Source organism: Salvia hispanica, chromosome 1 (assembly GCF_023119035.1).
Source record: "Salvia hispanica cultivar TCC Black 2014 chromosome 1, UniMelb_Shisp_WGS_1.0, whole genome shotgun sequence".
Taxonomy (NCBI): Eukaryota; Viridiplantae; Streptophyta; class Magnoliopsida; order Lamiales; family Lamiaceae; genus Salvia; species Salvia hispanica.
Genome location: NC_062965.1, coordinates 24691382 through 24707432, shown reverse-complemented (window position 1 = coordinate 24707432; position 16051 = coordinate 24691382). Strand labels below are relative to the sequence as shown.

The following is a 16051-nucleotide window of genomic DNA, read 5'->3' as shown; positions in this document are numbered from 1 at the left end:
AAAGAAATCAAAATAGCTCAGACTAGTTTTCAAATCACCGATAAAACTGAACAATAAAAGGGTAAAGGTAAGTGCTGCAGATACAAATCCTTGAATACATGAAGATACACATATCAGCCAAAATGAATTTTCAATGTCTGAGAATCTCATAAACTGACCTAACAACTTATGAAAGAAACTGCAGCATCTATTTTTTGAAAACACTATATACGACGACTGGACACTTATTTGATCCAGTTTTTCCCATGTGAATGCCAATATAGTCACAGCCACAAAAATGTATCATCCAAATGCCAGTCAATGTGGGTTCATCATCCATGGATAGTTATTTGATCTCCACGAAGAGGCTGGCCTGCGGATGCAATCCTGCTTCTTTCAGTGACGAAGATAGCTTGTCTTCGCCATAAACAGTGCGGGGGAAGTTGGAGACCAGGGTGTAGCCGTTGACATCCAAGCACCCTAAGGAGTCGACATAGTCGTATAAAGATTGTATTGTTGCTGTGCAGTGAAACCTCCTCCCCTTGCGATCTCCAGATGGAAAACGCACCAACACCTGATACGTTGAAGATAATTGAATACGATGTCATGAAGTATAATACATAACATTTAGACCATAGAAACTGAACATAGTAAAATATTCAGCGAAACAAGGCCAACTATACGCCATTAGATATGATTCCCGCAAAATCATTTCTTTCAATTTTTCCATTGGTATGAAGGGTGCAGATACTATTGTCATATACTGGAGGCTATACTAGACCAATCATAAGTCCATAACTATTTGCACATTTGTTTCAATACCCTTCTGGAGATAAACATTGAACAAAGTGGATGATTAACTTAAGAACAGATATTGATGCAAGTAAAAAACGGGAAAGTTTCGTGTCATCCCGTCAGATGGTGTGCCCATAATCAAATCCAAACAACAGAAGACCAACTAAATTACCAATTTAATGGAAAGAATACAAAATATGAGTCTTACTTGAGTAACATCAGGTCCTTTCTCAGGTTCTGGACCCAGTGCTAAAGCTTTTGCCTCGCGCATCTTAGCTAATTCGGCTTCTCTCTCAGCAGCTTCTCGTGCTGCTCTTTCACGAGCCTCCTCCTCTTCCTTCCTTTTCCTCTCAGCTTCAGCAGCTTCACGTTCCAGTCGCTCCTCCTCTTCTTTCCTCTGACGCTCACGGGCCTAGAAAAGAACATTAACAAAAATAATTAAGTGATAGTCCTACTAGACATACGATATAAACAACAGACAAAAAGAATATACATTATTTTTAAACAAAACAACAAAATTATAGGAAAAAGCATACTTGATCGGCCTCAAGTGCTGCCTGATAAGCAGCATCCTGTTCCTCTCTAAGACGAATATTGGTTCTTCTTTCTTCAGCTTCTACCCTTGCTGAGACAAGCACAGGAGCGCTTTCTTCAAGCACCCTCTGCAATATTGTTAACAATTCTTCAGGGGATTTTGGTCCCTCAACCTGCACAGGTGAATAAAATATTACATGAGACCCAGCTTATGCAATGACCAGAAGAGACAAAAATGTGGTCAATGGGAAGGTCATAAAGTCATAACCAGCGCAGTGACTACCAAGTTAGAAAATCAATAAAATTAGAGAACAGAATGAAGTGTTTGGTGCACCTTTTCCCACGATTTAGTTTGTTCATTTTCCCACAACATAACCTTTACACAGATATCCAGACAACTAAAAAGATGTTTCAGAACAAACATCCCAGTGTATATACTTAAGTTTCACTTAGGAAGATAACTCTCCAGGGATAGCAGGCATGCATATTTAAATGATGGATTATATTCTGTATCAAGGTGTACAGAACATTTTCCATCCCAATGTGTATATAGAGCATATCCAAATAGTGTGTATAGAAAAACATTTTGCATTTGTGTTTACATATAATGATAGCCTAAAACAAGCATCTCACTTTATATCATTAAGTATCACTCAGTTATAAATTCCTCAGAGGATTGCACACATATAGAGACAATGAAGAAGTCTAGATGATTGTTTGGTCAAGTGCAAGATACATGAACATATATGAATGTCGCCATACTAGATCTCCAAGTAGAGAAAAAGTTGCGGTGACAAAACATTTCACCTCATAAAATGCATCAAAAGATCACACGTGCTGCCTCATCAGTGATTTCGTAACAACCTAAAAAGAGCAAACGATAGCAGTGCTACGAGTTGAAAGACTCTCAATATGAATGTTGGGGTATAAATAAAAATAACTTGGGAGTGTTTATGTAAAAACAGTTAGAAGAAATAATTTGGGCTGAAAGCCTGTAAACTATGTGCAGATATGCCACCTCCGAAAAGTCCGCCAAGAAAAAGGATAGGAAGCGTACAGGGGCTGTAAATTAGTAGTAGAGTTTCCACAACAAACCCCATCCACAACCACACTTGAGAGCTTCCCTTTCCAAATCAACCAAAAAGCAAGACAGCATCTCATGTGCCAGAGGTCAAAGCTGAAACACTCCCCTCTTAACCATTCCCCTTTCCTAACCTCTATCATCCCTTCATCGGATACCTCATAAGAAGCATCACTAATGTGTAATATTGAGTTTAAATCTTGGCCTTTCAAATATATTAGCATATCTCATATCATCTTCATGAAGAGAAAAAAAAACCTTAAAAATAGAGCATGTACTTGTATAACCCAAGGGAACACATATGAGTAACAATTGGTGGATAACTTAACCAGCTTCATGTAACACAAGATCCAAAAGAGGTCAGAGGTTAGCAACTCTTGCCAAAGATGAAAAAGGAGAGGGATGGGGTTTCCCTTCATGTCATCAGGTGACATGTTGCATTTTAAAGAGCACTAAACACAAACGTCCTAAATTTTGCCCAATCAAATCCAGCTAATGTCTGTTTTCCCATTCAAGTACTCAGAAAAACAGAAATCACAGACACATTTCTTTACTATAAGAGAGACAATCATGAAAAGATCAACTTTCAAGTAGAGACAATCACCTATAAACACAATTCAACATAAGAGAGTGCTAGGAAAAAGCTCAAATCATCTACCTGCTGCAGCAATGCAATCCTCTGGTTAGTAGCAGCCATAACCACAGCACAGAAAGGGTATCTCGACGCCTTCAGACTATTACTCATCTTAAACCCTTCACTGGCCTTCACACTCCCACCCCACGACACAAAATTCTCATTCAAAAACGCCGCCAGCATCTCATTGCACAGAGTGCCTTCACAAAACGCCGGCGTATCGGGATGCTCCGGCGAGTGCAAGTAAACAAACAACAGCTTATACTCATGGCGAGACCTCTGCAGCGCGTCCATGAAACCCTCAGTCACAAAATGCGGCCTCACCCTCCCAAAATCCAGCTCAAAGCTAGCCACAAAATCCATCGCCTCAGAAACCGCCGGCGAAATTGTCACCAACGGCGTCGTTCCACCGCGCGACGTACCACCCAGCCCAACCATCCCGAGAGAGTAGGACAAAACCCCTCCCGCCGCCCACAGACCGAACCCAATCGCACCAGAAATTAACCCTAGGCTACCGGAGATGATGGAGAAGGGAAGCGTGACGACTTTCCAAGCTAAACCAGGGGGCTGATTACCGCCGTTGGGGGCCAGAACAAGACCTCCATCCCGATCATCCGGATTAGCGGTGGTAGGGGCGGCGGAGGCGTCGGTGGAGGAGGGGCGGCTGCCGTCGGGGGCGGTGATTGAGGAGATGGCCGATTCGAGGTCCCAATTGTGAGCGGAGAGAATCTCGGTGCACAAATCGGCGTCTTCTAAACCCGTGATTGCTTGGAAATACGCCAATTTATCAGCCACGTCTCCCATTTCTGCGAAGTGACGGCGTCTGTGAGTGCGATTGGTTCCAGGAGTGGGAGAGAGTGAAGTGATTGGGTGAAGTGGAAGAGGGGATTTTTGAGATTTGGGATCGAAGAATTTGGAAGAAACTGTTTGATGAAATGTGTAGAAGGAGGGGAGTGAAGAGGGGTTTTGATTATGGGCGACGGGGAGAGAGGGGGATGGTTAAATGACGGTTGTGTCGGTGATTACTGTGGAAATTACCGGACTGCCATCGCCGTGTTGGATTAGAGAAGGGAATTGTCTTCGGTTCCGGTCAAAATTGACGATTTTTTCGATTTTCTTCGAATTCGATTTTGTATGGTACTCCCTCCATCTGATTTTCTTTTTTTTTTATTCCCGTCCCACAAAATTTGTCTCATTTCACTTTTATTATTTTTGGTAATAGACTTCATATTTCACTTAACTCATTTCTTACTCACATTTTATTATAAAATTAATACTATATAAAAGTAGATCCACATTCCACTAACTTTTTCAACTCATTTTTCATTACATTTTTTAAAACTCGTGCGCAGTCAAAGTGAGACAATCTTTGTGGAACGGAGGGAGTAACTTTTTTTCTTTTTCTTACTTTACTCTCTCTTACTTTATTTTCTCTATTTTATTCACTTTCTACTTTGTCTCTCTACTTTTTTTTCCTCTCTTACTTTTTTATATATTTATTTAACACACTCAACATCTCTTTTTTAAACTTCGCGCCGAAAAATTTCGCTTCAATTATGAAGGTACGAAGGGAGTAGTACTAATTTGTCAAGACACTTTGGAGACTGCACAAATATTTTTAAGGCGTAATTATAAAGTATAAAATAAAATGTGATTGGAGTATTATCAGTGAAGAATGACACCATCTCATGAGAGAAAAGTTGACGTCAATGAATTTTGACTGCTTTTATATGACGAATGAAAATGAAAAGTATTTATTTTTATGGGCTTTTTAAGCCCTTGTACGCTAACCTTGTCCTTGCCGAGCAAAGTATAAAAGTGAATAATATATGACATTTTATTGAAAATAAATTAAAATTTATATAATTAATAATGAATTTCCATGACAATTTAATAAAAATATGGATAAATTTATGAAAAGATTAAATTTCAAAAATAAAGTCAATAGGACTCAAGCCCTGACTAAGAGCATCCCCAACGCAGGTGGGCCGGGCCGCAACGTGCGAGTCCCGGCCTGAGGGCAGCGTTAGGCGGAGGCGCGTCACGGCCTGGGACTGTCCGGAGGACGTAGTTGCATCCCTGGGCCGCTCCCGGGGTCCGGCCCGACTTAGGGTTAGCGGCGGTCGTGCCGCAACGTGTGAGTCCCGGCCCGACGTTAGATGCATTCGGGTCGGGCTGCAAGTCTCCTCGATTTTTTTTTAATTTTGCTTGCCTATTTATACACTTGTTGTGGTCCATTCTAATATACTTCCACACAAACTCAATTTCAATCCTCTTGTATTCCAACATTTCCAGCTTCTATGGATTGGTTTAACAACGACCAACGACAGATGGGCGATTTCGTCAACGCCCACAACTGGCAAGTGCCGCCGACGCCCGACCCAAATGCAACGCCTAGTCCGGGGTTGCCTACCAACATGAACATGGAATCACCAGTTAGCATTGATGAGTACGAGATCAGTGATATGGAGCTCGCTTAAGGGAGGGGCAAGGGCAAGGTTGCGGATGAGGATGTGCCGAAGAAGTATAGTCCGCAAGAGACAATGTGGCTGGCCAAGAACTTCATCGACGTCTCTGAGGACGTTGTGGTTGGCAACCAGCAAAGCGGCAAAATGTTCTGGCAGCGGATTGCAGAGAAGTACAATGCCGGTCGACCTAAAGGCTCGTTCGAGCATACCTACGTGAAGCTACGCAAGCATTGGGGTCGGGTCCAGGTGGAGATGAACAAGTGGAATGGGAAGTGGACTAACGTAGTCCGGATGTGGCCGAGCGGGCAGAGCGAGATGGACCTTGTGGATAAGGACAAGGCAGATTTCTTCGCTGACGGGAAGAAGCACTTCAAGTACTTCGATGTTTGGAAGCTTGTCGAGAAGAGCCCGAAGTACACCGGTGGGGCAGAAGCGGCGGTGAAGAGAACCAAAGTATCCGCCGCCGGACACTACTCTTCGAGCGAAGGAGCTCCACCAATCGACCTCAACGTGACAGACGACGACTTCTTCCTGTCATCTCATGGTACTCAAAGCCGTTCGATGGGCACAAAGGCGGCAAAGAGGAAAGCAAAGGGAAAGGCAACTGCGAGCCACTCCGTTATGCCGCCGCCGCCCAATCCTTCCCTGGATAAGATATAAGACTCTATGTCGGTTATGAGTATTACGTCGCGGATGGGCCAGCTGACGGAGTTGACATCGAGGGATACCTTGACAATGTCGGAGTACGAGCTCGAGTTGCACCGTGAGATGATCAAATACCTTCGCGCACAAATGAAGAAAAAGTAGTTCTTTTTTCTAGGATTTGTAATTTTCTTTTTTCTCGACTGAACATGAATTTTTCCGGTTTTATAATTGTTCAACGTATTATATTTTACGAGTAAAATATGTTAGAGTTGTGAATAGTGCAATTTAATAGTTGTGATCCGAGTTATGACTTGCAGGATTAGAGAAGTTGTAGCATGAGACTTAAATTTAGAGGAATGATGACGTAGAGGGGACTTAATGCCTGGATTTGGGATGGGGTAAAGGCATCCAAGGACCGGCAATTTACGGTTTCATTATTTTTGGAAATGAAACTTAATCGTCTAAACTTCAATGTCAATTATAGTTCGATACAAAACAATGGTTAACCATTTCGGATCGACGATCCCGATTGAAATTGACATCACTAGGGTGGACTTCAAAAATGATTGATTATTCCTGTTAAAATTGGAATCATTAGGGTGGACTTCTTTTTCAGTAGCAAGAAAATAAAAAATACTAAAAAATAAAAAATGATTGATTCTCTTGGGAAATGAGAATAATGGGGGGCTCTAGTCCCAAAAGGATAACAAAATATCTATATTTAATGGAGTAGTGTACTTTGTCCGTTTCATAGAAGTGTGTAAAAGTACGCTCAATAAAAGTGTTCCTTTCTAGAAACAATTGTTCATCAAAGATGGTCTACTCTTCAAAGTGGGACTATTTCTTCATCAATCCAAATATATGTAAAATTAAGATTCCTAATATATTCTTATAATCAAGATTAAATTAATGTGATCAGGGTTAACTTAGTCTAATACTAGTAAATTAATTCCATACAATATAGTGGTGTAAATATTCATTTAAAGAGAGAAACAGCTCAGAGGACCTCCTTAATGAAAGGCCTACCTCCTCTTTCTGTGATCTCCTCCATTCTTGGAGCACTTCTCTTGCTCTGCGCGTATTCCATGGCAGACGACTTCTCCGTGTTCAGTAGGGCTGTCAATGAAGTCCATGCTTCCGATGGCTGCTCGTTCACCCAACACGTGATGAAGTAGATCTTCCTGTCAGCAGACTTGAGCTTGGCCTTCAGTTCGGCCTTCCTCGTTTTGAGCAGTTTCTCCGACTTGAGCTCTCTCTCCGCAGCCTGGATTAGCCTCTGCATATCGCATAGTAAGCAGATTAAAGCATTGCGTCCGAGATGAAGGAGATGAATCACATCGTCTATAAGCCTCAGCCCAAATTGTAAGCCCCCCATGTGCTTGTATGCTGTGGAGCATGTTTTTTCCAGGCAATGAGATAACACTTCAGATACGGTTTCGGGTTGCTTGCTTTGATCCAAAACAGAAGATACGCTCAGCACCACTGTTGCTGATTCCAGGGGATCTGCTTTCCAGTCTCCGTTGTAGAGACGGAGGGTGAAGCAATACGAATATATGATGTCGATGAGGTGGATAGCTAACAGGGGTGAAGGTTCAGATGCAGTCAGTTTACTGACTGATGGGAGAGGAGTCTCGGGTCCTGGTGGGAAATCCTCCAGTTCATCGCTGCCTTCCTCGTTATCATGCTCCCCCGATTCCTCTTTCATGATCGGTTGAACTAGTTGTGTTCCATTTGAACTAAGCGATATGTACTGGGCAGAAGGCCTTGACCACCATGGCTCCCATGGTTCAATCAATTTACTGAGCTCTCCCGAGGCAATAGCCCTCTCAAAGCGTTTCCTTTCGTCGAGAGAGAGATCATTTAAACTTAGCGTACCACCTGCACGAACAAACATTAGTATCGGCTCAACTTGGGTTTGACATCTTTGCTGAGAAACCTTGAATTGTGTACACATACCAGAAATAATCTTCTGAATGGTCTCTTCTGACAAGGAGGATGGATTTAACTCTGATACAAATGAAATTGTGCAAACAATTAGAGATATTGTCAGGTCTGTAGATTAACTAAGTTCAAATAATCGAATGTAGAAGGTTATCAACATAAAGGATGCAGCACCAATGTGAAACATTTCAGCACTAGATAATCAGAGATTCAGAATGATAAAAAAAAGTATTTAGATTGATAACTTCAGTTAAGTGGTAAACATAAGACGTTCATCGATGCTCATGATTTCAATCTCAGACAAAATTTATTTGCAGAATTATGCTGAAATATAATAAACCGCACAAGATCAACATACCTTCTTCATGGAAGCCATCTGTCTCTTCTTCCTCATGGAGTCGCTTAAGTATATCCAACATTCTAGCTTTGCTTTCCTCGTCAGGTTTCATTTGTTGCAGTCCTCCCATTACATTCTCTCTCATAAAAGACTCAGTACAGCGTAGACTATGCGACTGAGGATACAACATACAAACACATGTTAAACCTCACTAGAAAAGGTGAGGGATGGAAGAATCATTAAGAAATCTAATACTCATAAAGTTGCAGAATCCCAATAAATCAGCTACAAATATTATTATGAATCTTATAGAATAAGTAGTAGTACCTTGTAACAAGGCAGAGAACAATAACGAATATTGCACCGTGGACATGTATACTGAGAAAATTGCTTTTCACATCTGCAAAAATACACGTCATCCAAAGTAACTTTAAAAACCATCACTAGGACAATGAGAAATTCAGAGCTAGACAAATGGAGTACTATATACGGCTAAGGGCTTTATTACTACAATATACTCCACAAAACAGTTGTTTTAAAAGTGGTAAAAAATAAAACAAGTGAAGTAAACTTGCATAGTTTCTCTATGAAGTCATCTATAGAGCATACAAAGCCAATGTGGCATATCCCACTTGGACTAGTGATATCAGTTTCAATAAGAAAACAAACAAAAAGAACTAAAGGTAAGGAAAAAATGGGTTCCAATCAAAGAATGGTTATGCAGGAACTCAATGCCTGTTAAAGCATTGGTGACGACACTCACATGACTTGCCGCCATCAGCTACATGCTTTTAGCTCTGTTTTTTTATGATACACTACACTAATTGCAAATTGCAACACTGCTATGCAACGACGAACACGAAAGATGATTGATTCGTATGTCATAACTATCATGTCAGTTTTACCAAGTTATATCAGTAGCCAAATATACAAACTAAGTGCACATCTACTCAGTTTTCTTGAAACTGCATATAACAAGAGACTAGAGACATACAATTTTAAGTGGTAGCAATTACACACAAACGAGTTAACTTTCACCATTTCCAATATCTCAATTTGTTCCGGTTTTCATTTCCAATCAAATTGAGGTACACTAACACCATACAGTTCTACAGCGATAGCATATCAACCACGCTTGAGCAAATTAAACCTAAAAAATCAGATAAAAATGTAGGCGTAGGTGACAGTAGACAGAAAAACCAACAAATTGGCAGAATAAATCTAAATAAAAACTGAATTCAACAGGTAGGCAATCAGATGAACTCACACACGGCAGATTATGCGGGAGTTAGAGTTGAAATTCGAAGATCCAGAAGTTGCCTCTGACGTTACCACAGCGTCCGACGACATCTCAGAAACCTGAAAACTTATGCGAAATCTACGTACTGAGATTCCCGAGCTCGATGCTACGGCGGCGGATATGCCGACGGCCGGAGAAATACGCTGGAGTTTTTGAGTTTTCGCAAGTACTAGAAACCCCGGGAATGTGCTCTATAATTTAGATGGAGTGTGTAATTGATTATTTATATAAGGCTGCGTTTGGTGGACGAAGCGGGGTAATTACACGGTACATACGAAATGTTTCACCAATGTTTCAATTGAGTAAAAAATGTTTTAAGTTAACAAATATCATACAAAAAGTTTGATTAGTGTTGCAAATTAGTACATTACGTCTAAAAATCACTACCCTCGTTACTTTTTCTTATTTTTCATCCTTTCGACTCTAAAATCAGCTACAAATATTAGCCGAAAGTTAAATGTGAATTCATTGTTTAATAAAATGCCCATATGGCAATGCATAAGGTATTATTTAGAGAAATATATCCATCTTTACTTATAATATTTTAATTATGTTTAAACTTTTATTTCTATTTTAGGATATTTTCCCCTAAAATTATAAATTTCGGTTATATTTTAGTATTACTCACGAACTTAAATTAGTCTAAAATATCATAAATTTTACATTTTGTTTGTTATGATCTATGGCAGATTAATCATCATATCCGACTAATTTGCGTGCATTTTTCATTCTACTTGGCACTATTAACTTTACGTGGCTTTCCGAGCTTTCTATCATACTTGTCACGAACTTAAAACGTGATTTAAAATATCGAAAACATTTAACAATTGTCTAACATAAAATAAGTTTTTTTTTTTTATCAAAAATATCTTATTTTGATTGAGTTGAAAAATAACAAACAATAAAATTTATAATATTTTAGATTAATTTTAAATTTCTGAAAATTTTCAAATGTAGACAAAATTCATGACAGTATCCCTTCTATTTTTGTATTCATTTCATAATAAAATTTGTGTTTATATACATCATTAAAGAATAAAGAGTATTGAATATTGATAGTTGAAGGTAGGAAGATTATTGATAAAAATGAAAAAAGTTATTTAACCAAACAACTCCTCCACTTTCAAAAATCTAAACCCAACCAAAACAATGTCCACCACCGCAGAACCACCGCCGCCGCCGCTACTAACTCACACAGAGCTAATCTCCACGATCACCACCTTCCTCAAAACCGTCAATCCCGCAACATCCACCCTCAACGTCGCCCTAACCCCCTACCTCCCCCACCTAACCCCCGACATCTTCCACTCCATCCTCTCCTCCTCCGCCCTCCACCGCCACCCCTCCGCCCTCCTCTCCTTCTTCAATTGGGCCCAATCCGCCGCCCCCCTCACCCCCCTCCCCCTCCCCCCTCTCCTCTCCCTCCTCTCCTCTCTAATTTCCCACCACAAATTCGCCGACGCCAAAACCCTCCTCCAATCCCAAATTCTCTCCGAGCACCCCCACCACCCCCTCCACCGCCACCTCCTCCACCCCTCCCGCCCCCTCCGCCCGCCCTCCGCCACCCTCCTCAACACCTGCATCTTCGCCTACTGCCGCTCCGGCTGGCCCCACCTCGCCGCGCAACTCTTCAAAAAGATGAAGCGCCTCAAGCTCCGCCCTAATTTGCACACGCTCAACACATTGCTCGACTCGCTGGTAAAGAAGGATCTCTCCTCTCGCTCTACCCATTTCTGTAAAGAGATTTTTGATGATGCTGTGAAATTGGGGGTTTTTCCTAGTGTTGTTACTTTCAACATTTTGATCAATGGCTACTGTTCCGAGTATAAATTTAACGATGCAATTCAATTGTTGAAGAAAATGGAGCCTGATTTTAGGGTTAAGCCAGATAATGCTAGCTATAACACTGTTCTAGATGCATTGTCTAAGAAGGGGAGACTACACGATATGCGCGATTTGTTGCTGGAAATGAAGGGCAACGGGCTTTTCCCGAATAGGAGAACGTATAACATCTTGGTTTATGGATACTGCAAGATGGGGTGGTTGAAGGATGCAACCCAAATCGTTGAACTGATGTCTCGGGATAATCTTCTCCCCGATGTTTGGACGTACAACACTCTGATCAACGGGCTGTGCAGCTCTAAGAAGATAGGCGAGGCGTTTAGGCTCAGGGACGAGATGGAAGGGTTGAAACTTATGCCCGATGTGATCACTTACAACACGCTGATTAATGTGTGTTTTGAAGAGAAGAACAGTCCGATGGCGCTGAAACTGTTGGATGAAATGAAGGAGAAGGGAGTGCAGCCGAATGAGGTGACGCATAATATCATGATCAAGTGGTATTGTAAGGAAGGTCGGATGAAGGAGGCTAGGGAGATGGTTGATCAGATGGAAGAGGCCGGATTTTCACCGGACTGTGTCACGTATAATACTTTGATTAGCGGATTTTGCAAGTCCGGTGATCTGGCAGAAGCTTTTAAGATGATGAGTAGGATGAGTGGGAAAGGTTTGAAGATGGACACGGTGACCCTTAACACAGCTTTACATAATCTATGCCGGGAGAGGAAGCTTCATGATGCATATGAGTTGCTGAGTGCTGCAAACAAGAGAGGTTATATTGTAGATGAAGTGAGCTATGGCACTCTTATAGTCGGATACTTCAAGGAAGAAAATGCAGAGAGAGCTATTCAGGTCTGGGATGAAATGAAGGAAAAGGGTATACTTCCTAGCACCATCACCTATAATTCGGTGATTGGGGGGCTTTGCAAGGTGGGAAAGACGAAACTCGCAATAGAGAAACTCAACGAGCTATTGGAGAACGGACTTGTCCCTGATGAAACGACGTACAACACTATCATACATGGCTACTGTTGGGAGGGAAACGTGGAGCAAGCGTTTCAATTTCACAATAACATGGTTGAAAACAAATCATTTAAGCCCGATATGTACACTTGCAACATTCTTCTTCGGGGTCTATGCAAGGAAGGGATGCTCGAGAAAGCTATCAAGCTCTTCAATACATGGATTGAGAAAGGGAAAAGCCTCGATGCTGTTACCTACAATACATTAATCGCAGCCTTATGCAAGGGCGGGCGACTTGATGATGCTTTGAATCTTGTTCCCCAAATGGAAGAAAAGAAACTGGGACCGGATAGCTATACTCTCAACGCCATTGTTGGTGCTCTTAATGATGCTGGAAAAATCGAAGAAGCTCAAGAACTGTTGAGAGAAATGTCAGAGAGATATAAAGTAGTGGTTTTATCAAACCAGGGCGATGACGAACAAAAGGTGGTGGTACGTGGAGAAGCTTCAGGTGAAGCAGATTCGAGTTCCATAGCTTATTCACAACAGATTGACGAGCTATGCGCTGAAGGAAGATACAAAGATGCAATGAGTATATTTTTGGAACAGAACGAGAAGGGTGTCACTCTGAATAAATTCTCATATATTTCTTTGATGAATGGGCTCATCAAGAGGAGAAAGAGGATCTTGAAGCCAGATTCATAATATGTTGCTTCACTTCCTTGGTTAATCGTGGCGAGCAATGCCTTATCAGGTGCTGCATATAGCTCCCTTCTCATAGCTTTTTCTTTCATCAGTTTCTCCTTTGCTGCATTTTGGAATTGACTCATAAAGTTATGATTTTGAAGAGCTTTAGATATTGTTAAATGTCTGTAGCTTTAGATAATTTGAGTGCTTTTTAGCCAATTCATTTGACACATGAGCTACTCAATCTGATTTTTTCTGCCACTGGAAAATTTCGATAGGCAAACTGAAGCTTGTGTCAGTGAGTTAGCCGATGGGGTGGAATCTAGCAGCACGCGATAATTAGAGCAGCAATGCCCATCAGGATCAACGCCTTCCCACCTTCCTCCAACTTAAGGCTGATTCAGGGGGTTGGGGGAAACTCCGGCCTCTCGGGGTAAAGAAGGATAAGAAGAGGTTTAGCGCACCGGATATTTTTTGCCTCGGTTGCATGACCGTCACCGGGAAAAAAGTGGAACTGTGATGCTGCTGCAGGAAGTATGAAACGTGAAAAATGGGGAAGAAGAATTTAAAAGGTAGAAAAAGGTTTTCCCAATTATATTTTCCCTCACAATAATACATTCCTTAAGATGTTGTAACATACTAACATATGTGTTTATTATTATTTTTTGTTGGGCTTTATTTTTCATCTGTCCCAAAATCCATTGTCTTTTGAATGTTTGTTGGCTATTCAATGCATGTTTGAGAATTGAGATCAGTATAAAGTTTGTTATATATGTTTATATAGATTATTAGATCAATTTTAAGTGCAAGAAAAATAGCAGTAATATTTTCTTTGAGTCAATGATGAGATCGCTTATATATAAGTACTAAAGATTATAGTATTACTATTACATTTGTAGGAACCAACGACTTTTTATTTTTATATAACTTGGCAGAATTATTCAAAATTAAATTATACTCGTATTTATTATACATGTTCAAACACCGAATCAAATTAATAAAAAAACCTGGATACAACTGAATTTTTTTTATTGAGAAATTGGATTATATACATATATTCAATTTTAATTAGGAGGCACAAACAAATAGTATAGGTGTACAAAAGAAACAAAAAAAATACCAAATACGATCTCAATAATACATTTTTGGTACGATAAGTTATATAGGCTCAACGTGAATTTTAGCTCGGGCCTTGGCAGACCTTGAATCTATATCGGGCTTCTTGAATTCTTAATCCATTAAAATTTAATATTACAAATATTTGTCTCATTAAACTCAAATATAATGGTGCCCCACCTTTAATTACCACAATTCGTGCTTTAATGTAACCCGGGCCCATCAAATTATCCTAAAATAAAAGTATAATAATGCACAACTCCACTTTTCTTTCCTCACAATAATTGCGAAAAGCGACTAAATAATTATTGCAATAATTCATTTCCAATAAGCAATCCTTAAAAAATGATTTCCTAAGTCAAAACAATTGAAATATAATTAGTTTCAAGCGTGGGTTGTATATAAGAAAGCGACATTTCGTCTGATTAGGTGAAATGATGCGAGGGCCCGTTAGCATGTGAAAACGGGCCCATACGTTGCAGGCCCGTTTGGTTTTACCTTATCCCATGACTGAATGTGATGGATTATCATCATGTTTCTTACGCACTTGACCTTGCGATGTGACCGTTGACCAAACGCCAACGTGGCAACGGAGTTCGATTCAATGGATTCGAACACATTGAGTTTTATGAATGTTGTTCAATTGGGTAGGTACAATGTACTATATTTAATATTAGAAAATGTCACGTAGACTTAATCACGACCTTTTTCTTTAAGGATTTATAATAGTTCCGTACTACCCTCACATTGACTCGAACCCCGTCCTACTAGATGGAGAAGAAGCGTTCAACTAACTGAGACGCACCTCATCGTCTGGAATAGTCTTGGCTTATGGCTATGAATGGAAAGTGATGAATTTAGATAGATAAATCAAGTAATAAAAAGAAATGACTATTTTTTTGGGGGAGAAGGGGAATATTTTGAGAAATAAGAAAAGTTCTACCTACCTTATCCATGGAGATTAATATGCTTATTTTAATGACACTTTTCATATTTTGAACATGTAATTAATTTGATATGCCTAACCATCATGTCATCAATTAATTTTCCAAATAGAGGTCGTTTACCAAGTATTGAGAATAAAATATGATTTCTTAATTATTAGTAGCTACCTTTTATATGTCACTTTTGTTTTTCTTTTGAAATGTGAATTTCTAATTGGTTAGACCAACCTTTTCTAGTAAAACAATGTTGCAAATTAGGAATTAATAACATAAAACTTTAATTTGGGTTGGTAGGTCCAGCTCCCAATAAGAGTGTAGCTCTAAAAACATGATAAATCTTATCTTAGTTCTTGATATGGATTTCAAACTTTAATTTAAATCAATCAAATTTTGGACATGTGCTATAGTTTTAGGCCCCCCGGTGATAAGAGTTGACATGATTGACAATTTGACATCATCACCTCCTCTATCATAACCTTAATAATTTGTCAGCAAAAATTTCATGTCTTGTAAATTATTTTTTACTCTACGTCTAGGAACTTTGATTGGAGATAATTTCAGATTGAAATGTAGTAAGAATGAAAACAACTATTTTGGTGAAGTTCAAGGAAAAACATGTGCGAATGTATAATGGCGGATCCAGAACACCAACTATGCCATCAGTCGATCCATGAAGGTTGAAAAACTCCATTAAGGCATGCATGCATATAAATTGTGCAATTAAGAGCAAAATGTTCATTGTATTTGGAGTACTATGAATTTTCATTTCATTTCTTGATCTTGGCAAT

The 16051-nt window shown here is 40.0% G+C and overlaps 4 protein-coding genes across 4 annotated transcripts; 2 read left to right on the top strand and 2 right to left on the bottom strand.

Annotated features, from left to right (window-relative positions):
- Positions 1 to 23: 23 nt before the first annotated feature.
- On the bottom strand, positions 24 to 4000 carry LOC125206308 (plant UBX domain-containing protein 10). Its single transcript, XM_048105583.1, has 4 exons — positions 3048 to 4000; positions 1311 to 1481; positions 983 to 1186; positions 24 to 553 (listed from the first exon to the last, which is right to left on the bottom strand). Exons 1-4 carry the CDS (start codon positions 3825 to 3827, stop codon positions 326 to 328), a joined length of 1383 nt encoding a protein of 460 aa, XP_047961540.1. The 5' UTR covers positions 3828 to 4000; the 3' UTR covers positions 24 to 325.
- Positions 4001 to 5566: 1566 nt separating this feature from the next.
- On the top strand, positions 5567 to 6151 carry LOC125191598. Its single transcript, XM_048088991.1, has one exon. It carries the CDS (start codon positions 5567 to 5569, stop codon positions 6149 to 6151), a length of 585 nt encoding a protein of 194 aa, XP_047944948.1.
- An 849-nt stretch (positions 6152 to 7000) lies between these two features.
- Positions 7001 to 9891, bottom strand: LOC125206316 (zinc finger HIT domain-containing protein 2). Its single transcript, XM_048105591.1, has 5 exons — positions 9682 to 9891; positions 8742 to 8814; positions 8436 to 8589; positions 8093 to 8143; positions 7001 to 8014 (listed from the first exon to the last, which is right to left on the bottom strand). The coding sequence occupies exons 1-5, from the start codon at positions 9762 to 9764 to the stop codon at positions 7134 to 7136; spliced, it is 1242 nt and encodes a 413-aa protein (XP_047961548.1). The 5' UTR covers positions 9765 to 9891; the 3' UTR covers positions 7001 to 7133.
- A 941-nt stretch (positions 9892 to 10832) lies between these two features.
- Positions 10833 to 13881, top strand: LOC125206284 (pentatricopeptide repeat-containing protein At2g16880). Its single transcript, XM_048105561.1, has 2 exons — positions 10833 to 13270; positions 13482 to 13881. Exon 1 carries the CDS (start codon positions 10864 to 10866, stop codon positions 13219 to 13221), a length of 2358 nt encoding a protein of 785 aa, XP_047961518.1. The 5' UTR covers positions 10833 to 10863; the 3' UTR covers positions 13222 to 13270; positions 13482 to 13881.
- Positions 13882 to 16051: the final 2170 nt, after the last annotated feature.